General features: G+C 45.1%; 2 protein-coding genes across 7 annotated transcripts in view; both read left to right on the forward strand.

Annotated features, from left to right (window-relative positions):
* Nucleotides 1-17,107, forward strand: part of ODF2 (outer dense fiber of sperm tails 2) — a 29,809-nt gene extending 12,702 nt beyond the window's left edge. For all 5 annotated transcript variants that reach the window (XM_008579281.1, XM_008579275.1, XM_008579257.1 and 2 more), the window contains 13 exons: nt 1,998-2,069; nt 3,331-3,402; nt 3,510-3,626; nt 4,216-4,401; nt 5,001-5,110; nt 7,255-7,390; nt 9,913-10,023; nt 10,189-10,293; nt 11,361-11,519; nt 12,889-12,989; nt 14,633-14,795; nt 15,240-15,365; nt 16,114-17,107. In XM_008579281.1, coding sequence (XP_008577503.1) covers nt 1,998-2,069; nt 3,331-3,402; nt 3,510-3,626; nt 4,216-4,401; nt 5,001-5,110; nt 7,255-7,390; nt 9,913-10,023; nt 10,189-10,293; nt 11,361-11,519; nt 12,889-12,989; nt 14,633-14,795; nt 15,240-15,365; nt 16,114-16,305 — 1,650 coding nt within the window. In that variant the 3' untranslated portion in view covers nt 16,306-17,107. The remainder of the gene's footprint in view (nt 1-1,997; nt 2,070-3,330; nt 3,403-3,509; nt 3,627-4,215; nt 4,402-5,000; nt 5,111-7,254; nt 7,391-9,912; nt 10,024-10,188; nt 10,294-11,360; nt 11,520-12,888; nt 12,990-14,632; nt 14,796-15,239; nt 15,366-16,113) is intronic.
* A 1,765-nt stretch (nt 17,108-18,872) lies between these two features.
* Nucleotides 18,873-24,869, forward strand: part of GLE1 (GLE1 RNA export mediator) — a 55,815-nt gene continuing 49,818 nt past the window's right edge. Inside the window, exon 1 of one of the 2 annotated variants that reach the window (XM_008579297.1) lies at nt 18,873-19,085. In XM_008579297.1, the coding sequence (XP_008577519.1) occupies nt 18,987-19,085 (99 nt within the window). In that variant the 5' untranslated portion in view covers nt 18,873-18,986. The remainder of the gene's footprint in view (nt 19,086-24,869) is intronic. The other variant, XM_008579304.1, reaches the window with a different exon arrangement.

The following is a 24,869-nucleotide window of genomic DNA, read 5'->3' on the forward strand; positions in this document are numbered from 1 at the left end:
CCCCATCTTGATGCTTGCTGAGGAGCACTCAGTGTGGTGGGGAACCACTCTGGCTCTGTAGTCCATGTCAGCTTCAGGACCCAGCTCTGCCATTTCCAGCCGTGTGGCCTTAACCAACTTGCCTTCACTTCTCCCAGCTTCAATCTCCTCATCTGTAAAATGGGGGTGGTGACAGTGCTTGGCTCTTAGAGTAGGGGCTTCAGTGAGTTTGTGCACATAGGATGACAGAAGAGTTGGGTGATAGTTTTAGTGGCCCACCAGTGGCCTAGAAGGCAGTGAGAGCAGCTTTGGGCTCTGGGCCCCCGGCCAAGACTTTTGTCTCATGTTCTTTGCCTCTTCTTGTTGCTGCAGAAACCACAGTGCTGTCTTCTGTCAGTTTCTAGGTCCCCAGGAAATTTTGGGAACCAGGGAGGCCTTTCTCTTGGCTTGTGAAGGGGACCTGTGAGCCTGAGAGGGAAAGAGAGGGTGAGCCTCCTTCAAGGGATACTTTGTTCAGGTGCCAGGGAAGAAGAATAGGGATAGTCACAGAGATCCAGCCCAGTGAAAAAATGGGCAAGGGTGTGAGCAGGCAGTTCCGGCAAGAGGAAACCGAAATCGCTAACATATATGAGAAGATGCTAGGCCTCACTGGTAGTCAGAGAAATGCAAATGAAAACAGAAGGAGTGGTGTTGGCAAAGACTGGCAACAGGCAGAGGTTGGCTACTGTCCAGTGCTGGTAGGTTTGGGTAAGACTGAACTCACGTCCTGCTTGTGGCCATGTGAATCAGCGCAGGCGTTTTGCGGGGCATCTCAGCCACAAATTACAGACCTTCTGACACTACCATTTCTCTTCTTGGTATCAGCCACAGAAAGGGACTTTGTTTGTGCCCAGTGATATCCATTGCTGCAGTGTTTGTAGCTGCAAAACCTGGGAACAACCTCATTCCCCAGAGGTGGTGGGAGAGGTTACAAATGCAACATCATATTAGAGACACAAAGCAGATTAGTGTTTGCCAGGGGCTGGTGGGGATGCGGGGGGACAGTGGGTAATGGCTACTTAACCAGTACAGGGTTTCTTTTTGGGATGATGAAAATGCCTGGAACTAGATAGTGGTGAAGATTGAACAATATTGTGAATGTACTAAATGCTACTGAATTTTATACTTAAAGGTTGTTAAAATTGCAAGTTTTATGAGATATATATATATATATATATATAGCGCCACAATTAAAAATATTAATGCAGTATACCAAAAGCCACTGAATTCTACACTTTAGTTTTTCTAGCTTTATTGAGGTATAATTGACAAATAAAAATTGTACATATTTCAGGTGTTCAGTGTGATGATTTGATATACATATACATTGTAAAGTGATTACCACAATAAGCTAATTAACATATTTATCACCTCACATAGTTACCTATTTTTTTGTGTGTGGTGAAAACATCCAAGATCTCTTAGCAAATTTCAAGTATACAATACATTATTATTAACTGTAGTTACCATGCTGTATACCTTAAATGGGTGAATTGCATGGTATCCAAGTTTATATCTCAATAAAGCTGTTTTTAAAAAAATCAAGTTGTAACACTTAAATACCATATTGTATCATTTTGTACCCCCCCGAAGGAAGATGCTTCTCTGGGTGCAGCTACATGTAAATGCATAAAAAAAGGATGAGGAGGACACTCATCAAACTAATAACAGTAGAGTGGTGTTTAGAGGTGGGTGAGGGGACTTTAGCTTTATTGGTGTTCACTATAGGTGCAGCTACATGTAAATGCATAAAAAAAGGATGAGGAGGACACTCATCAAACTGATAACAGTAGAGTGGTGTTTAGAGGTGGGTGAGGGGACTTTAGCTTTATTGGTGTTCACTATTGTATAATTAGGATGTACTCACTATTACTTCTAAAAGGAGAAATGTTGTTTTTGGAAAAGGAAAAAAATAATAAGATGTAGACATCTGGGTTCATTGCTTAATGACTTGGCCTTCCCTTTGCCTTTCCTTGAAGGATTCTGAACGACTAATGGAGCAACAAGGAGCACTGCTGAAACGGCTAGCGGAGGCAGACTCAGAGAAAGCGGTAACTAAAGCGCCCCTGCCTGCTCTGCTGGGTACAGGCGGCCAGCGGGCTCGGGTGCCAAGCCTGGAGGTGCTGAATGCAGGCAGGAGGGCTGGAGCATTTCTCTGGGTCTTAGTTTCATGGTCTGTAAAATGGGCTGCTGTCTCCTGTCCTGACTACTTCACTAGGCTTGTCTAGTGATTGCTTGAGAGCTTGAGCCACAAAGTTGGACATCAACGTGTTTTCATGGTCTGTAAAATGGGCTGCTGTCTCCTGTCCTGACTGCTTCACTAGGCTTGTCTAGTGATTGCTTGAGAGCTTGAGCCACAAAGTTGGACATCAACGTGGAGGAGGATAATAATGATGATGGATTTATAAATCATAAATTTATAAATTTCCCTATTTGTATTATAGATTCAAAACCTTCAAAGAAGCACATACCTTTTGACTCAATGTTACAATTCTAGGAATCTCTCCCTAAGTATCATGTTCAAAAGTCTATTACTCGGAATCCTAAGATCCTCAAGATGTTAATGGGTACAAGAAACAAAAAAGGGAGGAGGGGTCCCTGGCCAAATAAACCCTTGGCTGGCCTGAACAAAAAGTCCAGCAGGCTTCTTAATTCCAAGACTTTTTGGAGCCTTTGATGTCTTAATGCCCTTGTAAGTCTCCAAGAAAGGGAAAGACGATGGGGCTGAACTGAGCAACGTGTGGCACCCACCCCTGGCCCTGGCTGCCTGGCACACATTGCTGTGGACAATGCCCACTTGAGGAAGGAGTGGAGGTTCAGCAGTAATGATGATAATGCCTAAATCTGCATTCCGAGCTCAAGAGGCCTTGTTAAATAATGATTCATCAGTAAATTGAAACATTAAGCAGCTATTTCAAAAGATGTGTAAGATTTAATCATATCGTGGTAAATGTGAGATTGTAGGTTATGGAACTAAATATGCATATGACTTCTAATATGTGTTAATGGTGGTTATCTCTGGGTGAGGAGGGATATTGGGATTCTTTAGAGTTTTTTTTGTGTGCATTTGAGTGTTTTCCACCATTAACGTTACTTTTTTAAAAATTACAAAATAAATGCATGTTCATTGTTTAAAAATAAAAATATTTTTAATACTATGTTAGGTGCATCCCACCAGGGTCTCTGTGATGTGGATCAGTGTATTTGGGACCTTGGGCCTCACTGGCCAGGCACTTACAAGTCTCTCTCCTCCCTGGGCTAGGCCTCTTCACCTTTCCCAGGGATCTCATGACACTGTATGTTTTCTCCCAGCGCCTGCTGTTACTGCTGCAAGACAAGGACAAGGAAGTGGAAGAGCTCCTTCAAGAAATACAGTGTGAGAAGGTACTGTTCCCAGAAGTTGCACCTTTTTATGAGCCAGTAGAGCATAGCAGGTATGCAGAGAGCTGGGTTCAAATCCTGACTTTATCACTTTCTCCATCTTTCCAAAGGCTCAAGCGAAGACAGCATCTGAGCTTTCTAAGTCCATGGAGTCCATGCGTGGGCATTTGCAGGCACAGCTTCGGTGCAAAGAGGCTGAGAACAGTCGCCTGTGCATGCAGATCAAGGTACCTGCTGGCCCCAAAAGTGGGGAAGGAGGAGGCAGGGGCCTGGCCATCCAAGAGCAGTGGCCTGGCCCAGAGTATCACACTCAGCAAGTATACCCTAAAGGTTTATGGGGCAGCTGCTGCCAAAGCACTCATGCTTCAGGGAGAATCTGGGACAGTGGCAAGAGCAGTGGACAGAGACCCTGGAATCTTAGGTATCCTTCCCAACCATACTGCTGGGTCTGTCACTTAATCCTGTAGGCTCTCAGTTTACCTAACTACGTGAAGGAAGGGAATATCTCAAATGCTTCTTGCATCTGTGAGCCCAGGGGTCCTCTGAGGTTACAGCTCTGCTGAGTGACTGAGTGGTATCCCTGACCACTAGGCCTGGAATTCAGGGAAGGAGTTCAGAGGACTTCTTGTTAGCATCAAGACCCACTGGGCTGAGAGATCCAGGAAGGTGCTGTGGTGCTGGGAGGGACTGCATCTCTAGTCAGTATTAGGGAAGCCCTAAGCCCTCCCACAACTGATGTCCTAGTTTCCCTCTCCCTCACTCTCTCTTTTCATTATGCCCTTTTCCTCCTTCCTCTATCACCCCTTCCCCTCCCAGAACCTGGAGCGTAGTGGCAACCAGCACAAGGCAGAAGTGGAGGCCATCATGGAGCAGCTGAAGGAATTGAAGCAAAAGGGAGACCGAGACAAAGAGGGCTTGAAGAAGGCCATCCGAGCCCAGAAAGAGCGGGCCGAGAAGAGCGAGGAGTATGCTGAGCAGCTGCACGTGCAACTTGCTGACAAGGTAACAGGCGTGGGGGGCCCAACCTCTCACCAGCCCCGAGGAAGGATGGATGCTAGTGGGGGTGGGGGTGTTTGGATAGACAGGTAGCAGATGGGTGGATGAATGGAGGGGTGATAGTAGTGGAAAGGCTGAACGAGCTGGTAGGATGGATGACTGGGTGGAGGGGCAGAGAGTTGGGAGGATTAAATGGGGAAAAGGAGGGTGGGTTGTAGATGGCTGGAGATGATTGGAGGGTTTATGGGAAAATTTAGACACATCAACAGTGTGGGTGAGGTTGATAGTTAAGGAAGGTTTTGGAAACGGGATGCATGTGATTGCTGGAAATCTAAGAGCAACAGTTGGGCTCCCACTATCACTCCTGGTGCTCTCTAGAAGGGTGGATTGCACTGTGAGGTTTAGGTTATTAGGGTGAGAGACAGTCTAGAGGTGAAACCACGAGTGTAGCCTTACAACATTACGGTCATGAGTTCATATCCCCATACCAGCCAGTCACCCCCCTGCACCAAAGAAAATTAGAAATAGAGTAAGCCCAGCCCTTAGCTCACTGCAGCCTCAGTGCTAACAGTAAGTTGATGAGCCCTGTTGTCCCATGTTCCTAGGATCTTTATGTCGCTGAAGCTTTATCCACTCTGGAATCATGGAGGAGCCGTTACAACCAAGTTGTGAAAGACAAGGGAGATCTCGAGCTGGAAATTATTGTCCTGAACGAGTATGTCTTTGTGTTAGGAGAGGGAGCATGGGCCGATTGAGGGACTTGGATGTGTAGGTGGAAGGAGCCTGGTGACCTGAGGCAGGTCATGTGGGTCACTAGACTGCCATTTGGTCTCACCTAGTCAGTGGCTGCACTGGGCTGACATGTGAGCAGCCCTGAGTCAGGCTTTTTCACTGGAGCTGGGGTTCTGGCTCTGACCCTTGTCCTGGAGTCCTATCACAGTGGCAGGCACTGAGAAGGGGCCAGGCTTCTCTGGTCACAAAGGCCAGGGCCCAACTCCAGTGCCTGGGCTGAAGCCTGGCCTTAGTGTACACAGCCTGGGAAATGGGCTCCCTGGTATCTTGGGCTCACTGGTATTCTAGGCGCACTGGTAATGGGGGATGGGATAGCTGGTGATCCTGGGTCTTCTCTCTGTTGTCTGCCCAGGGACAGCAGCTGATTTGCCAGTGACCGCATGGGAGTAGGCATGGGAGTAGGGGGCAAAAGTGGTTTCAAGTTGCAGGTGACTTAACTCACAGCTTTCTTGCCACTAGTGAACTGTCAGCATGACCATTCGATCATTCTCATTTGTTCATTCATTCATTCAAAAAAATATGTATTGAGCATCTATCATATACCAACCAGGCTATGTGCTGGCCTTTAGGATTACAGCAGTAAGAAGACAAATGCATTTTTCCTGTCCTGTAGTCTAGTAGAGGAGACAGCTACAAGAAACATGGACTCCCTGGGCTAAGGACAGGTCACCAGGGGAGCTAACTTAGTCTTCCAGGTCAGGAAAGTCCCTGAGGAAGTATCTTCCTGTATTCAACACAATTTAGCAAACACGTTCTAAGAAACTGCTACGTGCCAGGCCCTATGCCAGGTGCTATCTTCAGGGAATTCTCTGTTAGTGGGAGAAAACATAAGAGGAAGTATCTTCCTGTATTCAACACAATTTAGCAAACACGTTCTAAGAAACTGCTATGTGCCAGGCCCTATGCCAGGTGCTATCTTCAGGGAATTCTCTGTTAGTGGGAGAAAACATAATTAAGTGGAAGGATACATGAACAGGTGAGAGGGGTCTGGGAAGAGTTGTCCTGAGGAGGTGGAGTCCAAACTGGGTTTTTTAAGAGCGAGTAGGAATTCGCCAGGTAAAACAATATGATGTGTTTGATTAGCCCTAGTCAGTGCTCAATAAGTATTTGCTGAATGGTGGACTATAATTGATCAATACTGAGAGCACCTACTGTGCAAAGGCTTTATGACGGATCTGTGGTCAGGATAGATGAGTAAGTATCTGTGAGTCCTAGGGCTCCTCTGAGGCCGCAGTCTCTATTCTTTTTTTTTTTTTTTGTCCTTTTTGAGACCGGCCGCACCGCGCTGAGCGCAGTGAGCGCACCGGTCATCCCTATATAGGATGCGAACCTGCCACGGGAGTGCTGCTGCGCTCCCAGCGCTGCACTCTCCCTAGTGCGCCACGGGCTCGGCCCCGCAGTCTCTATTCTTTGATTGACAGTAGCCCTGCTGAGTGACCAAGGGAGAAGGAGGAGGCAAGGGTGGGCAGCCAATTCCCAAGTTGGCTTCTTTTCCTCTACTCATGCCTTCTTCCCATACATACTCATTGCAATTCTTGCCTGTGCTAAGTGGTGTTCACACATCTGAACAAGCCAATCCTGGCACCTGCCTCCACTGCAGGGGACAAAAGCACCATGTGCTAAGTGCCCTCCTGGAGAGGAATGCCTGGGCAGTAATCCCTGATTGGAGCCTGGGAGTTCAGGCCCCAATCTGTCCTAACATCAAGACCCAATGGGCTAAGAGATCGGGGAGGTACTGTGGGGAGCCAGGAAGGGACCATGTCCCTGGTCCATGCCTTCAGGGAGTGTCTCAGTCTCATGGGAGAATCAGAATGACAAACTTATCTTAATAAGTCATTGCTTATTGTTGAACTGTAGCTGGCTTCTTGGAGGAGGTGGTATGGGAGACAAATCTTAAAGGACATTATTAGGAGGCAGGACATATGCACGGGAATGCCACAGCTACAGTGCCAAGACAGGGCAGTGCAGCTGCTTCTCAGCCTGGAGGAACATGTGGCCCCACTCCACACATTCCTCAGAACTGTGTAATTGATTCTCTTTCTCTGCTTTCACTTTGCAACCTTCCAGCCGGGTGACAGATCTTGTAAACCAACAACAAACCTTGGAGGAGAAGATGCGGGAAGACCGGGACAGCCTGGTAGAAAGGCTACATCGTCAGACTGCCGAGTATTCTGCATTCAAGCTAGAGAACGAGAGGCTGAAGGTCTGCAGGGAGAGCTGGGGGCCGGGCAGTGGGGTGAAGAAGAGTGAGGCTGATGGCAGGGCATGCCTGGTTGGGCCCAGAGATGAGCAAGAGGTCTTGAGAGGGCCTATAGGTAGCAGCACAATTAAGAGGGAGGCCTGGATTCAAGTCCTGACTCTGCCTCTTATTAGCTGTAGGACCTGGGTGCAACATTTCATCTTTTCTTGCTGCAGTGTTCTTAGCAAGAGGAAACGAAGTCCTTGTGAGAATGCAGTAGTCTGTGGAAATGCTTAAGATGACACACTTGGGCCATGCATATGAGGTGGCACTGACAGATTAACATTGACTCTCCTGGGGGACCGCTGGGCCCCTTCACATGCATTGATTTTCACCCAAACCACCTAACCTCCCAATAATGTGATGATTATCTTTGTTTGGGCTAAGAATAAGGGGACTGAGGCTTAAAGAGAGGTCAAGTTTCTTTTTTTTTTTTTTAAAGGATGACCGGTAAGGGGATCTTAACCCTTGACTTGGTGTTGTCAGCACCTCGCTCAGCCAGTGAGCGAACCGGCCATCCCTATGTGGGTTCCGAACCCGGGGCCTTGGTGTTATCAGCACCGCACTCTACCGAGTGAGCCACGGGCCGGCCCGAGAGGTCAAGTTTCTTGCCAAGATTTTGCCCTAGGAAGTGTTGGAGTTGGGGTTTGAACTTGAGTCTGCCTCTGGAGCCCTGGCTCTTAACCTCTCACTGTACACTCTCCAGCATGCCAGGTGTGAGAGGCACTGAACCGAGGTTGACATTTCAGAGACAGGTTTGATCTTGGTTTTTTATTGATCTGGGCAGTAACATCTAGGTTTATTTTTTTTTTTACTGATTTTGTTTTTGTTAAGCTCCATTTTAAGGAAGAATAACATATGGAAAGGTACACAAATCCTAGAATTTTCATAAAGTGAACAAACTTTGTCTATCAGTCACTCTGTTCAAACCTTATGAACACCCTAGTGACCTCTCCTGGTTACTAACACTCCTATAAAGGTAACTGCTATTCTGACTTCTATCACCACAGATTACTTTACTTGGTTTTGAACTTTCTAGATTTGTATAGTTTATAGACTTCTGCTTGGCTGTTGCTCAGCATGTGTTTGTGAGAGTCGTCCTTATTGTGTGTAGCAGTTTATTCATTCTCAGTGCCACAGGATTTGCCATTATATGAATACACCACCATTTATTTATCTACTCTACTTACTGTCAGTGGACACTTGGGTGGTTTCCATACTACTGCTTTTTGTATGTCTTTGGGTGCACATATTCGGTGCATTTTTATTGGTTAATACCTTGAAGTAAAATTGCCAGGTCATCAGGTGTCATGCATAAGTTCAGCTTTGGTAGACGTCACCAAGCAGTAAAGTGGTTGCACAAATTCATGCTCCCGTCCGTGGTATATGAGAGTTCACAATTGCTCCATGTCTCCTCAGCAGCACTCAGTATTGTCAGGCTTTTTGATTTTAGCTACTCTGGGCTGGCCAGTTAGCTCAGTTGGTTAGAGCTCAGCCTTATAATACCAAGGTCATGGGTTCAGATCCCCGCACCAGCCAGCTGCCAAAACAAAACAAAACAGATTTTAGCCACTCTGGTGAGAGTGTACTAGTACCTCATTTGTTGTAGTGCAATTGTTGGATAAATTACAAACAATCTCCAAGTCTAACGATTAGGGAATTAGTTATAGTGGCGTATATCTGGGTAGTGTAATGCAGTGTGGCCATTCAAAAGTATGTTTGTAAAAGTGTATTTCCTTAGATAGTATAATTATAAAAGTCAAATGTGCTCATAGTGAAAGTTTGGAACATTACAGAAATGTAATACAGAAGTGAAGATTTCTATTAAGAGCTAATATGTATTTTTCCAGGCTTTTTCTCACAATATTAACATTCATATTTAAGCATATACACATCCATTCGTCATTCTGTAGCTTGCTTTTCTCATTTAACCATATTTCATGGACATCTTTTTAGGTCATTTATTTGAGCATTATCTCTTTCTTGTAAGTGACTGCTTTTTATTTTATTGTATTGAGATGCCATGATTTATACTGTCCCATCTAAGATGAGCATTTGGGTTATAGAAGGATATTTATTGACTTGAGAAGTTCACAACATATTGTTAATTTAAAAAGTATGTTGCAAAGCAGTAAGTACAGTATAATCCCATTCTTGTTGGGGGGAAAAGAATAGCTACACAGGTATAGATATATAGCCATATTCCAAGGCATTATGCATTACAATTAGTGTGTCTTGGTTTTCTCTCCATTTTCTCTAATAATGTATTGCTTTTGAAAGAAGAAACACAGAAGTCATTGATTTGCATCTCTATTGACTTGAGTTGGTCTTATTAGGAGTCTTTCCCCCTGCTTCTCTGTGGAAAACTGCAGGGGGGTTGGAGGAGGGGGCCTTTCCTTTGCTGGTTTCTTGAAGTAGAGTTGAGGGTGGGAGCGCCACCTGATCTGGGACCTTCTTGTTGGTTCCTCATGAGCCCCCTCTTCTAGGCTAGCTTCGCCCCAATGGAGGATAAGCTCAACCAGGCTCACCTCGAGGTCCAGCAGCTGAAGGCATCAGTGAAGAACTATGAGGGGATGATCGACAACTATAAGAGTCAGGTGGGCCCCCCGGGTGTCCTGGCCCTTCTGAAAAGCACCCACCCCACCCCTGCCAGGCTGGGGGGCTTACCACCAGGCCTCTTCTGGAAAGTGTTGGGTGTGGAAGGTAGTTTTCACCAAAACTTGGCTCCGCTTATGATGGCCCATTGCATTGCTGGTCCCTAGGTGATGAAGACCAGATTGGAGGCTGATGAAGTGGCTGCCCAGCTAGAACGCTGTGACAAGGAGAACAAGATCCTTAAGGACGAGATGAACAAAGAGATCGAGGCGGTACTGCTCCCTTCCTTGCTTTCTTCCCCTACCCGATTCAGATGTCTAATTCTATGACAGTGAGTCTGTCCCCCTTGTGTGCCTCTGACGCTCTCTGACTTAGACAACAAAGATGAACTACTTTTCTTGTTGGTGGGCTGGTCCTGGACATGATCTCTACTTGCTTGCTTTTTTGTCTCCTCTCTTTCCTCTTTCGTGCTGCTTTTTTATCCTTTTTTTCCCTCCTGGTTTTCTTCTGTCTCCTCTTTAATTTCCTTACAAAAACAAACCCTCCTGCTTGGAGCATCCAAGTGGACTCAAATCCCCAGGTATGCCAGGTCTTTGGTATGTCTGTTTCATTCTGTGTAGTGTCTTTATTTTGTTCCTACCAAAAACATGCCTCCTATCCCCTTCTTCTAGAGATGGTTTGGCTGACTCCAGCAAAGGGATGATCTTGATAGTAACCTTGGAGACAGGTTGAGTCTAGGCTCAGCCACTAACTTGTTTCATATTCATAACCATGGACAAGTCACTGCCTCTCTCTAGTTCTCAGCCTCCTTGTTAAGTACAAGGATGGATTAAGATCAGATATTTCTTATCTTTCCTTCTGACCTATAGCATTGTGCTTGCCTTCCTAGGGGCTTTGGAGTTAGACTAGACTTTAATTCTGGCTTTAGCAGTTTTTAGCTGAGTGACCTTGGACAAATGACTTTGTTCCCTTGATTCTTAGTGTCCTTATATGGGGACAACAGCACCTACTTTATATGTTGTCTAAATTAAATAAGCAACTCGAGAGAGCCCTTAGCACAATGCCTGGTTCCTGGTGTTTACTATGCAGTTGCCATTGTTATTTGATGACTAAATGAATGGCAGGCTTAAGAGACAAGTCAGGCCTAAGTGAGTCCCCTCAGAGAGCAGCTTGATACCTGCTCTGGCCTGAAAGGGAGGGCAAGCCACACTTCTGCCTGTGGATTTTGCAGGATCCTCTTCTGGGGATTGTGGGCAGCCTTGCCCAAATCCAAAGGACTCTCCCTGGCCCCACCAGCTGTCAGGTCTTTCCCAACAGTGGCCTTTCTTCCCTACTTCAGGCACGTCGGCAGTTCCAGTCCCAGCTGGCTGACCTGCAGCAGCTGCCTGACATCCTCAAGATCACAGAGGCCAAGCTGGCTGAGTGCCAAGACCAGCTGCAGGGCTACGAGAGGAAGAACATCGACCTCACAGCCATCATATCAGACCTGCGCAGCCGGGTAAGGGACTGGCAGAAAGGGTCCCACGAACTGGCTCGAGCAGGGGCCCGCTTACCAAGATGAGCTGCACATGCCCCCCAAGGGAGGACCACTTCCTTTTTCTTGGCTGCCACTTTTTGAAAGGAGTGAGCTATGATCAGTGCTGTGAAATAAAAGTCTGGTGTGCCAAATGCCTTGTGTTTGCACAAAGTGATTGTAGTTATAGGAGCCGTCACTCATTTGGAGTCGCTGGGCCCTCTGCTGTTGCCCCACCCTGAGTGCTCCATCTCACCTGCCTCTGCCTGCCTGCTCCCCTGCTGTCCTCAGCCCACACACCACGGATGAGACCAGTAGACACCGAGCCATAGGTTTTCTTTTTTTCTGACTTTCTCTTGCTTTAGCTGCCTTCTCCTTACTCTTAACAGATCCATTGTCTGAGATTCTGTCCTGAAAGACAGAAAGTCCCTTTCTCCTGGAAGCAACCTGCCTGTGGATTATTGGAACCATGCCTACTGCCTACCGTGTCCAAGAAATTATATGCCACTCATTCGCAGTGTGACCCTTGGGCAAGGCCCTTCCCCTCTCTTGACCTGCTTCCTTGTAATAATAGTAAAAGGAGCTACTATTTTTTGAGCACCTACTCTGTGCTTCAGCATTCTCTCATTTAATTCTCCCAGGAACTTCATGAGGCATATCTATTTTCCCCATTTTACAGAAAGCAGCCCAAGGCATCAAGGGGAGAAGTAATTCCCTAACGTCCCAGAGCTAATATTTTGTAAACAGAGATTCGAACCCAGCCTACTCTATTTGGCTCCCATGCCCATGTTCTCAGTACTCTTAAGCTGCTTGACTTCTCTGTTAACGTGAGCATTCTTGGGGCCTTGCAAGCCCTGATATCTTAGGCTTCTGCATAAAGCATCCCTCTGAGTAACTTCTCAAACTTGCCAGCCTGAAGGAATTGATAGATTTCTTATTGCCCTGCCTGCACTCATTCCCAGTTAGGAGGAAGATGAAACCGGTGGTACCAGTGACATAACTGGTAAAGCTCTGTGATCTATCGGATGGCCCAGTTAGGCCTGCGTCTGCTTCTGCCTTCTCATGTCTGCCCCGGATCTCAGCTGGGCCTCTGAGTGGCCTCTCCTGATCAGGAAAGCATCGTCATGGTTCTTCGGGAGTCAACCTGGCTTCTCTTGGAGTGGGAAAGCCTCTGTCTTGGGAGTTGGGCCTAACCTGTCCCTGCTCTCTTCTTTCCTCCAGGTTGTGCATTAAAACTTGGATGCCTGCTGAGGGCAGCATGCCCCTTTCCTGGGTGTGGATGACAGGTCTTAGGGAAAAGGGAGGGCTGTACTGGGAAATTGTCTCGTAAACCAGTCTGTTCCTGTCATTTTAGATCGAACACCAGGGGGACAAGCTGGAGATGGCAAGAGAGAAACATCAGGCTTCCCAGAAGGAAAATAAACAGCTGAGTCTGAAGGTGGATGAACTGGAGAGGTTAGAGGCACTTGGTCCCATCTCTGTCCTCTTCCTAGGACCTGAGACTTTCAGCCACTTAGCTGCTTTGTGCTTAGCGTGCGGAAGTGTTTGAGGGACTCAAGGCCCTGGAAGGTACTAGGCAGACTTCAGAGGAAAAGCTGTTTCCATTTCAGTGGTAAGCATGTGGGAAAGAGAAAGGTGGTCTCTCAGCCTTGGGGGAGATGCTCCATAACAGCGTGATCAAGATCAGATCACCTGTAGGCACCACCTATTGCAAAGGCACACTTGGTCCAAGCACACTTGCAGGGCCCTGTTTGAATGGAGCTGCCAGTACACAATGGTTGGGGAGCATTTCCTCCTCTTTCTCCCCTTTGTTCCTGATCATCCTTCCGAAGACCTTTCTGATCTGACTCTTTGTTACTTAAGGACTGTTGGAGGCAGTCAGAGGTGAAGAGTACACTTTTTGGAATCAGAAGCCCTGGCCTTGGGTCCCAGCTCCACTGCTTAACCTGCGTTGTAGTCTTGAGCAAGTCATTTAACTCCTTTGAACCTCAGTTTCCTCATCTTGAGAAAAGGATCAAGGTAGGGATAACAATGTAGCTCATGGTGTTATTGTGAGTCTTCAACAAGTTTGCTTAAAACAGTTCAGTATATATTATTAGTTAGCTGGTATTATTCCAGTTTTGAATATGAGGAAACTGAGTTCAGGATAATCGTCATAAAGGATTATCTTAGCACTTTACCTGGCATAGAGAAATGCTTAAAACAGTTTAGTATATATTATTAGTTAGCTGGTATTATTCCAGTTTTGAATATGAGGAAACTGAGTTCAGGGAGAAGTTAAGTGACTTGGCCAGGGTCGTACAGCTGGTACCTGGCAGAGGTACTTAGACCCGTGACTGTCTCCCACAGACCTTACATTAGTATCTGTAAAAGGAGATCTGGAGCCCTCCAGCCCTGGTCCCAGCCTTAGTTTCAGAGGTGAAGGTCCTAAGGTCCTGGGAGTAAGTGCCCCAGGTAGCTTATTCAGCCGCAGGGAGGCTGGAACCAGGTGGTTGTCTCCTTCCTGGCTCCATTTCTGTTCTGCCCTGCTGTCCTCGAAAACACAGCTAGCTTCAGCAGGACTTGCAGAGCTCCTTAAATTGAAAGGCATTCTGGAAGTACAGTGGGGACAGCGTGTGTACATTGGGATGGCCACAGCTGCCCCATGGCTGGTCACATAAGATGCTTAGTGGTCCTGCTGAAGTCCTTTGGCTTACGGAAGAAGTAATGAACAGTAGAAGAAGTTGAGGGTATGGGTTTTTGAGACCTGCCAACTGTGCTGACCTCGGGCCAATGAATTCCCCTCTCTGAGGTTCAGTTTCTTCACCTCTGAGCTGCAAGTTGCGAGTTGTCCGTGTGATGATGTGTGCACTTAGCCCAGCCCATGGTCAGTCTGTGTTTGCTTCTCCCACTCTTCACACTGTTCTCTAACCTGCCGCTCCAGTTGCACCATTCTTTGCCTTGCTGATCTGCAGATTTATTTGGTTTATTATTGTGGTTCCTTGGAGATTCTTATCGTGATGAGATTCCCCAGTCCAGGGGTGGCTGGCAGCCCCCTGGCGGGGTGGAACAAGACAGGTGGGGATATGCACAGGATCTGATTGAGTGCTTTCACCTAGGAAACTGGAGGCAACCAGTGCCCAGAATATCGAGTTCCTACAGGTGATTGCCAAGAGGGAGGAGGCAATCCACCAGTCCCAGCTGCGGCTGGAGGAGAAGACACGGGAATGTGGCACCCTGGCGAGGCAGTTGGAGAGCGCCATTGAAGATGCTAGGAGGCAGGTCAGCCTCAGTTCCATTAGTAACTAGCTCTGTGGCCTTGGGCAAACCACTAACCTCTCTGAGCTATTTCCCCATATGAAAATTGGGCATATAGTAGCACCTGTCTCATGAATTTCTTGTAAGGAACAAATGAGTAGTTATTGTAAAGGGCTCAGCACTTTATATATAATGATTTCTCACTTAATTGCTGCCCTCATGGGACTCAAAACAGATTTACCACGTCTTAGATGATGACACATGGGGTGCTGGGAAAGGGTCGGTAAAGCTGGATTGTAGAAGTAGTCCCCATTGTTAGCTCTTGCCTCAAGGTTCCAGAGCACTCTTCCCACATTGACGTGCAAGTGCAATCTGTGAGACCAGATAGTGGGAGTGGCCCAGCCTTCTCTCTGCCAGGTTGTTCCCCATGTGAGGTAAACCAGCCCCACTTCTGTGCTTTCCGTGCAGGTGGAACAAACCAAGGAGCATGCACTCTCCAAGGAGCGAGCAGCCCAGAACAAGATCCTGGACCTTGAGACTCAGCTGAGCAGAACCAAAACTGAACTCAGCCAGCTGCGGCGCAGCCGTGAGGATGTGAGTGGGGTTGGTTGGCAAGGGGCTAGAAGCAAGGGGGACAGACTGAGATTGTAGCTTCCTTGGAACTTGCAGGGCAAGGTGTTTTGTCGTCGTTGTTTTTATGAATATGACATGGTTTTATTTTCTCCAATCACTTTCCAATCCCTTAAGGATATCCTAGATAGATAGCCCCCCCTCTTTTTTTGGTGGCTGGCCAGTGTGGGGATCCAAACCAGTGACTCGGGGTTATAAGGCTGCACTCTAACCAACTGAGCTAACTGGCCAGCCCAGTCCCTTTTTCAAAAACAGCTTTATTAAGATATTATTTACATTCCATAAAACTCACTCATTTGAATTGTACAGTTCAATCGGCTTTAGAACATTCACCGAGTTGTGCAATTTTCACCACAATCTAAGTTTAGAATATTTTCTTTCTTTTTTTTTTTTTTTAAAAAAGATGACCGGTAGGGGGATCTTAACCTTTGACTTGGTGTTGTCAGCACCACGCTCACCCAGTGAGCGAACCGGCCATCCCTATATGGGATCTGAACCCATGGCCTTGGTGTAATCAGCACCGCACTCTACCAAGTGAGCCACGGGCCGGCCCCTAGAATATTTTCAAAAAAGAATCCTCATACCCATTAGAAGTCACTTCCCATTCCCCTCTCCCCAGCCCCTGGTAACCTCTAATAAAGTCCCTGTGTCTCTATGGATTTACCTATTCTGGACATTTCACATACTTGGCCCATGTTATTTCTCCTCTTAGGTGGACCGCCGGTACCAGAGCCGGCTACAAGACCTGAAAGACCGCCTGGAGCAGTCGGAGAGCACCAACCGCAGCATGCAGAACTATGTCCAGTTCCTTAAGTCATCATACGCCAACGTGTTTGGGGATGGTCCCTACACCACCTCCTACCTGACCAGCTCTCCCATCCGTTCTCGATCTCCTCCTGCCTGAGGCGGCCTGTCTAGCGCCTGGAGTCCTAACTGATGCTGTGGGAACTAAGCAGTTGCCAAGCCATAGCTGGAAAGCCTGTTGGTTTTCCTCTCTCTTCCTGTGATGACATATGTTCAGGGTCTTGTCCTTAGCTACCAGCTCCAGAAAAGTCCCTAGAGCAGCCGGGGATGAAGTGGAACATACTTGGTTCTCTCTTCCCTGATATAGTTGCCTGGTGGAAGTTTTTAATTATCTTATGGGCCTTAAATTTATTGCTACATTAAGGTAACCAGATTTTAACTAACCACGACTTGGCTCCTTCCTTTCCTGGAGCATATTTGGACTGGAGATTTTCCTTCAGTCTCTTTATAGCACTCATCTTTTTAGGAATCTCTCTCTTGGGTTTTCTCTGACTTGAACCAGCAGAAGCCCCTCCTGAGCTGTGAACATCTTCACTTTATTTCATGGGTGCAGTGTTTTCCCTAAGGTTCCCTCCCCAAGCTCAATGGAAACCTCTCTTGAGTTTCCTATAGTCCACTTGCCCCAAGCACTTCACAATAGACCCTTGAGAGCTCATGTCCATTTGATCGGTTTACAAGTGTAATCCCAATCTCATTAATTTTTGTTTCTTTTTGCCTGGTTCATATCTCTGGAATGCATTTATTCTTGAAATATTTGTGTGGTTTTACAAAAAGCTTTTATAATCAGTTATTTAAGGCTCCACTGGATGATTTCCTTTACCCACCTACCAAGTCCCCCATTCCTCTTCTAAAAATGATTAAGTAAAATGTTGCAAGAGAGCCAGTAAACATTTTTAAAGTACTTGGTGCATGAAACATCAGGCTTTTCATTTCATTTTAGCCCAGGTGTGTTTTTTCTCCTTTGTGCACTTTCACATTGGAATCCATGAGATGTGTGGTTGAAAGCAGACTTTGTATGGCATTGCTCAGTGTTTTGGGGCAGACCACAAAGGAAGAGGATGGGATGTACATGTATATTTTATTTTTAAAATGGTAATTGGTTTGTAAGTGATAAGATTATGGGCCATTTTTTCTTCACATTTCCCTGTCTTTGAAAGAAAGAACAAATTGTTTAGAGAGAAGAGAACAAATTAGTACTGTGCTGAGTCCTACCCTTTCCATTCTAGCTGATAATGGCCTTCTGGGTGATCCAGTCTTGTCATCCCTCAGCCACTTTAGCCCAAGCCCAAAACTCTAGAGAATTCCTCTATATCCTCGAAAGTAGTGGTCCCCACCCAGTTGTCTGGATTTCAAAGGCCAGAAAACTCCCTTACCCATCAAATTTTGAGGACATTTGTAGTTTCCAGCTTTCAGTTAGAGCACAGTGCTGATAGCACCAAAGTCCAGGGTTTGAGCACTGTGCCAGTCAGCTACAAAAAAAAGAGAGAAAAAAAAATCTGTGTAACTTGTTCTTTTTGCCAAACTAGTGAAAACTTCCGTGCAGGGCACTACTGTGTAACTCTGGTGTGGGAAACATCTCTTTAGGGATCTCTTCCAACAATGTTCTATTTTCTTTGTAACATATTTTATTGCAAAAAGTCCAGGGAATTTGTAAAAAATCAGAAAATGAAAATGTCCATCTTGGTCATGCTTGAGAGAGAATCCTTCCTACCTCAAACTGAGATCCCATGAAATAGTGGGCAATAGAAGGGTCAAAAGGTCTAGGGCTGAGAGCTGGCTCTGGGCAGTAGTGATTCATATCTATTTTTATTGATATAATTCACATAATATAAAATTCACCCTTTTTTCATTCATTCATTTATTCATTTATTTATTATTTTATTTAAATTACTTAAGTTGACTGGGGATCTTAACCCTTGACTTGGTGTTGTCGGCACCATGCTCTCCCAAGTGAGCCAAGGTCTGGCCCCTAAAATCCACCCTTTTAAAGTGTATATAAAATTCAGTGTTTTTTCATATATTCACCAAGTTGTGCAATCATCACCATTATCTAATTCTAGACCATTTTCTTCACACCCAAAAAGAAACCCCATATCCATTTGCAGTCATTTTCCTCTCCCATCCCATGGCCACCACTAATAAAGTCTGTTTTATGGATGTGCGTGCTCCGGACACTTCACATAAATGGAGTCATTCTATATGTGGCCTTTCCTGACTGGCTTCCTTCACTTAACATAATGCTTTCAAGGTTCACGTAGACTGTATCAGCACTTCCTTTCTATAGCCAAATAATATTCCATTATATGAATATTTTATTTATCCATTCAATTGAGGGACATTTGGTTTGCTCTCACTTTTGGGCTATTATGAATGACGTTGCTGTGAACACTCATGCACAAGTTTTTGTGTGGACATACGTTTCATTTCTGGGGTGTATACCTAGGAGAACTGCTGGGTCAAATGGTAACTACGCTTATTTAACCTTCTGAGGAACTGCCAGACTGTTGCACAGCAGTTGCCGCACGTTACATTCCCACGAGCAGCGTATGAGGGTTCCAGTTTCTCCAGGTCTCCTGCAGCCCACGCACTCGTTAGCTGACGCACCCCGCCACGGCCAAATGTGCGCAGGCGCCGCCGGAGGCGGGGCGCGCAGTCGTTAAGGGCGGGGCTGTGCTGCGTGCGCGCCCCGGAAGCGGAAGCCAGCTCCTCTTGCGCGGCGGCTGATTCGAGGGATTGTTTTGTCACTAGCGGATCCTGTGAGAAGCTGCCGCAGGGCGGGCCATGCCGTCGGAGGGTCGCTGTTGGGAAACGCTGCAGGCGTTGCGCAATTCTGACAAAGGTCGCCTCTGCTACCACCGCGACTGGCTGCTGCGGGGCGAGGTGAGCGGTGGCTCCTGAGGGCAGTAGGCCCTTCCGACCCCTCGCGCGCGGACCTGCCCTTCCCTAGCCCTTGGCGCGTCCTGCGCTGGGGAACCTGTGCGGTCGGTCTTACTGCCCGCCTCTGTTTCTTGACTGCTTTGTGTGCGTCTTTCGGTCCTAGGGCTTCTGCCCTCTCCAGCCTATTCTAGCTGTGCGGGGAGCTCCTCCTACTTCAGAGGTGCTCCTCTCACTGAAGGCTTCATTGCTACTCCCAGCCAGAGTGAGGCGCCTCCTCCTGTGTTGTCAAAGCAACCCTGGCCTCTCAGAGTCGGTTGTTTACCACGTGTCCCACGTGCTAGGAGCTCCAGATTTAGCAGCGAACGATTAACGTGACCTAACCTATTGCTGCCAGTGTAGTAACCGAATTTTTAGACGACACTGGGCGGACCTGGAAAGTTAATGGGGGCGTGGTCACTGTACCTAGTATTTGCAAAGCCCTGAAATAGAGTTGGGGGGATGTGGAGACAGTTAAGGCAGAGCTCCTGTTCCTGAGTGGCTGTCCTGTCTCTTGAGACTTCTGAGGGAAACAATTCTAAAGTATTCGCTGTCTTTTATGTCATTGACAGTTTTCAAGAATACAGACCTTAAATTCGATAGGTTGATTTCTAGCATGGGTCTGTCGTTTTCAAACCACCAGGCTCAGGTTATGCATTCTTGACAAGACTACCACAGAAACGGTGCTGTGTTATTCTCAGTAAGTCATATGAAGAGGCACACAGATGTCAGACGATCCCAGCACTGGTGACGCTAACGTTGATCACCTGGTCATGTTGGTATCTGCCAGATCTCTCCACTTAATTTATCATTTTTTCCTTTGTAGTTGATTAGTGTTTTTGTGGGGTGGTATTCCAGAGATTACACCAATATCCTTTTTTTCTTCTTCATCAAATCTCCACCCTTCAGCCTTAGTATTCACTGATGTTTTCTGCCTGAGCCGGTCACTTCTATGATAGTGCCAAATGGTGTTGACGTTCTACTATAAAGAAGAGCTTTTTTATTTTAATCCCCTGTTTAATTTTTTTTTTTCCTTTTTGTCTTTTTTCGTGACCGGAAATGGATCGCAACCCTCAGTGTCGCGCCCGGACCGGGACCGGCAACAGGATTGCAACCCTCGGTGTTGCGCCCGCACCTCGCTCAGCCAGTGAGCGGCCGGTCTGTATGTGGGATCCGAACCCTCGGCGGGAGCGCCACTGTGCTCCCAAGCGGCGCACTGTAGCAGTGCGCCACCGGGCTGGCCCTTTAATTATTTATATAAGTATAGACTCATGGGTTTCTATTCTATCCAATGAGTTGTAATCCATTATTATCATTATTAATTTATTTTATTTTAAATATCTCAGATTTGGCCAGCGGGAGCCCCTTTAAATTGGCTCTTGTGTCCCTTTGACATGTTTCCATCATTCATTGACATTTCTTTCTTTTTTGGCACAATAGGGTGTCCCAGGTGCAAGTTGTACTTTTCCTGTCCCAACCCTGGAATCAGCTATTTCTCCAGAGAGCCTGATTCTTTTTAAGTAGAGGATGGTATTTATAAACCAAGATCTGGGAGCTTGGTGTGCTCACTGCTGCTTGGGTACCATTGCTTCTAGGCCTTCTTAGTGGACAGAACTAGGAAATATATGTATGTATATATGTATACACATATATTCACATATATTATAACTATTTCTCTATTCGTGTGTGCTAATATATATTATAAAATTATGAGTTCATATGTGTAAGCTCCACTTCCAATCCAATACCTCAGGGTTCTTTCTAGCCTTCCTTCCTCCATGTTTGTAAATATGTTGTTCAACAGTGAGAAATTTAGCTTCTCTTATTCTCAATGTATTTACTTATTTGCTCAATCAGTTTACTTATTTAACTCATTGGAGCAGTCTCCTACCCACTTCAGTTGTTTCTTCTGACAGCCTCCTCCACACCACCTTCTACCCCACCCACTCACCTTTCCTCCATGCCAGATGAGGGAAAGGGCCTCATCATTCTATCAGTAGTTCCTTACTTTCTCGTACAGCAAGATGTTCCAGGTTCATATTACACTTTTCCAGCCCCAGCTTTTCTGCAAGGACCCCTGGTTTCTTGTGTAAAATTGTATTCAGAAACCAAGATCTGGAACTAGATGTGCTCATTACTACTACTAGGGGTGTACACACACACACACACACATCTATATTTATTTCTGTATACATAAAGAACCATGAGTTCAGGGCCAGCCCGTGGCTCACTTGGGAAAGTGTGGTGCTGATAACACCAAGGCCACGGGTTTGGATCCCTATACAGGGATGGCTGGTCAGCTCACTTCAAAGAGCCTGGTGCTGACAACACCAAGTCAAGGGTTAAGATCCCTCCCAGGTGCAAGTTGTACTTTTCCTGTCCCAACCCTGGAATCAGGTATTTCTCCAGAGAGCCTGATTCTTTTTAAGTAGAGGATGGTATTTATAAACCAAGATCTGGGAGCTTGGTGTGCTCACTGCTGCTTGGGTACCATTGCTTCTAGGCCTTCTTAGTGGACAGAACTAGGAAATATATGTATGTATATATGTATACACATATATTCACATATATTATAACTATTTCTCTATTCGTGTGTGCTAATATATATTATAAAATTATGAGTTCATATGTGTAAGCTCCACTTCCAATCCAATACCTCAGGGTTCTTTCTAGCCTTCCTTCCTCCATGTTTGTAAATATGTTGTTCAACAAGTGAGAAATTTAGCTTCTCTTATTCTCAATGTATTTACTTATTTGCTCAATCAGTTTACTTATTTAACTCATTGGAGCAGTCTCCTACCCACTTCAGTTGTTTCTTCTGACAGCCTCCTCCACACCACCTTCTACCCCACCCACTCACCTTTCCTCCATGCCAGATGAGGGAAAGGGCCTCATCATTCTATCAGTAGTTCCTTACTTTCTCGTACAGCAAGATGTTCCAGGTTCATATTACACTTTTCCAGCCCCAGCTTTTCTGCAAGGACCCCTGGTTTCTTGTGTAAAATTGTATTCAGAAACCAAGATCTGGAACTAGATGTGCTCATTACTACTACTAGGGGTGTACACACACACACACACACATCTATATTTATTTCTGTATACATAAAGAACCATGAGTTCAGGGCCAGCCCGTGGCTCACTTGGGAAAGTGTGGTGCTGATAACACCAAGGCCACGGGTTTGGATCCCTATACAGGGATGGCTGGTCAGCTCACTTCAAAGAGCCTGGTGCTGACAACACCAAGTCAAGGGTTAAGATCCCCTTACCTGTCATCTTTTGGGAAAAAAAAAAGAACCATGAGTTCATAATGATGTCTCCAGTTTTTTGTAAATTTATGTAAAACCCAAGGGTTCATTCTGCTCTTCCTCTTTCCTTTGTCTGACACTAAGAAACCTAGTTCCTGTATCCACAATATATTTCCTCAACCTATATGTTCCTCAATATATTTCCTCAAAAACAATATATTTTCTATAGTACATAGAAAATAGTTTTTGAACTTTAGAATATAGAATGTCTTTGTGAAAAATAAATCTACTAGCTACGATTCAGTATTTGTTTTCAGTTCTATTTGTCTCTAATCTGAAAGTTTGTGGTCAAAATACTGTGTACAACAGTTACTTAGGTTAGTTTTACCTCCACTCTCACCTCTGGCCAATATGATTATTTTATTCATTTGCTTTTGTTTGTATTCTATTGAAGGTTTTTTCTCCCACCTTTGTTGATTTTGGTTATTTTATTCTGAGTGTGTGAAACATTAAGATGATTACAAAATCAGAACTGTAAAAAAGGTATGACAGAGAAGTGTTAGTCCCCCATCCCTTTTGTAAGTTTATATCTACTTACTGTAGGTAAGCAATCTCATTAGCTTCTAGTTTATCTTTCCTATGTTTCTTTCTGCATACATATGCAAATAGATATGTTTTCTTATTTTTCCTTCTTTTGTAAATAAAATACTATGGATAACTTTTTTGTACTTGTCTTTTTTCACTTAACATATCCTGGAAATCACTTCGTTTCATTTTTTTTTTCCTTTCATTTGTGCAGTATTTTATCATGTGGAGGTTCCATAATTAATTCAACCACTTTCCTATCTGTGGGTATTTAGGTCACTTCTGTTATTTGCAGTTATAAGCAGTATTACAACGAGTAACCATGTGCATATGTATTTTCATTTTGTGGGAAGTATATCTTCAGGATAAAATCCTGGAAGTGAGACTGGAGGGTCAAAAGGTAAATCTAGATGTAGTTTTGTTATATATTGCCAAATTCCCCTCTATAATGGATGTATTGATTTGCCTTCTAATCAGCAATGCATGATCATACCCATTTGCCCACAGCCTTGTCAACAGAATGCATTATTACACTTTTTAATTTTTACTAATAAGGTAAGAATGAGATCTCAGTGTAGTTTTTCTATGCTTTCTCTCTTAGGTGAGGTCGAACATCTTTTTGTTTGTCGAAGTCAATTTTATATCTTTATTTGTGAATTGCTGGTTTATGTCTTTTGTACATTTTTCGATTGAGGCGTTGATTTTTTTTTCCCCCTAATAAATTCTTTATGTACTGGGGATAATAGCCCTTTATCTGTGATATATATTGCATATATAATTTTCTAGTTTATCAGTTAAATTTCTTCTTTGCTTATGGTATTTTTGTATGGCTTTATTTTTTACATTTGAAAACTTGCCCCTGGAATTTATTTTGGTATAAGGAATGAGTAACATTTCTAATATGTTTTTAAAATCAGCCTCATTGTTGTATAAAATATGCATATCAGCATGTTTGCTTCTGTGTGCAGATTATGTACCATGTGTACCTATGATCTAGATTAGGGTTTCTCAATCAGCACATTTTGGGCTGGTCTGGATAATTATCTGGGGCTGTGGGGGGGAGGCTGCTGTCCTGTGCATCGTAGGATGTTTAGTAGCATTCTTCATTTCTTCCCAGTAGATGCCAGCAGCACCCTTCCAGTTGTGATGACCAAAATTTCTGTCCTGTAGCGGGTAAAACTGCCCCTGCTTAAGAACAACTGATCTAGACAAAATAATAGTTTGCAATTGTTGAGTGCCAGGTGCGGTTCTACTTTATTTATATGTATTACCTATTTAATCCTTCCAAAATCTTTTTGTTGTTGTTGTTATTGTTCTCCCAAAATCTTTTGAGGTGGCTCCTTTATTATCTCATTTTAGAAGTGATGAAGCTCAGAGAGGTTAGGTAACTTACCCATGGTTATACAGGTAAGTGGAATGCAGAGGTGGAACTCCAACAAAGAAAGGCTGGTTTCAAACTTAGTGCTCTTAATCACTGTTGAACTCTTTCTCTGTATTTTCTGATATTGAGTAAAGTTCCCAGCCAACATTTGCCATGTACTTTATACCACAGTTCAGTGGTATAAGCTCTGGTTTAAAGCACTATACACCAAACCTATGGAGATAATAGTTGGCTGGTATAGTTGAGTAAGTTGTCCACACACATTTAGAGAGTTTCTAAGACTTCTTTTATAGCCTTTGTATTATAAATCCCATTTTATTTAGGCCATTGGCTTTTATATCAGTTACCACCTTTCTATGCCTTTTTTTGTTTTCTTGGGTTTTTTTGGTGGCTAGCCAGTAAGGGGATCCTAACCCTTGGCCTAAGTGTTACCAGCACCATGTTCTCCCAAGTGAGCTAACCAGCCTGCCCCCTATGCCTTTTTTTTTTTTTTAAAAAGATGACCGGCAAGGGGATCTCAACCCTTGGCTTGGTGTTGTC

Source organism: Galeopterus variegatus, unplaced genomic scaffold, assembly GCF_000696425.1.
Source record: "Galeopterus variegatus unplaced genomic scaffold, G_variegatus-3.0.2 Scaffold80, whole genome shotgun sequence".
In the NCBI taxonomy this organism is placed as follows: Eukaryota; Metazoa; Chordata; class Mammalia; order Dermoptera; family Cynocephalidae; genus Galeopterus; species Galeopterus variegatus.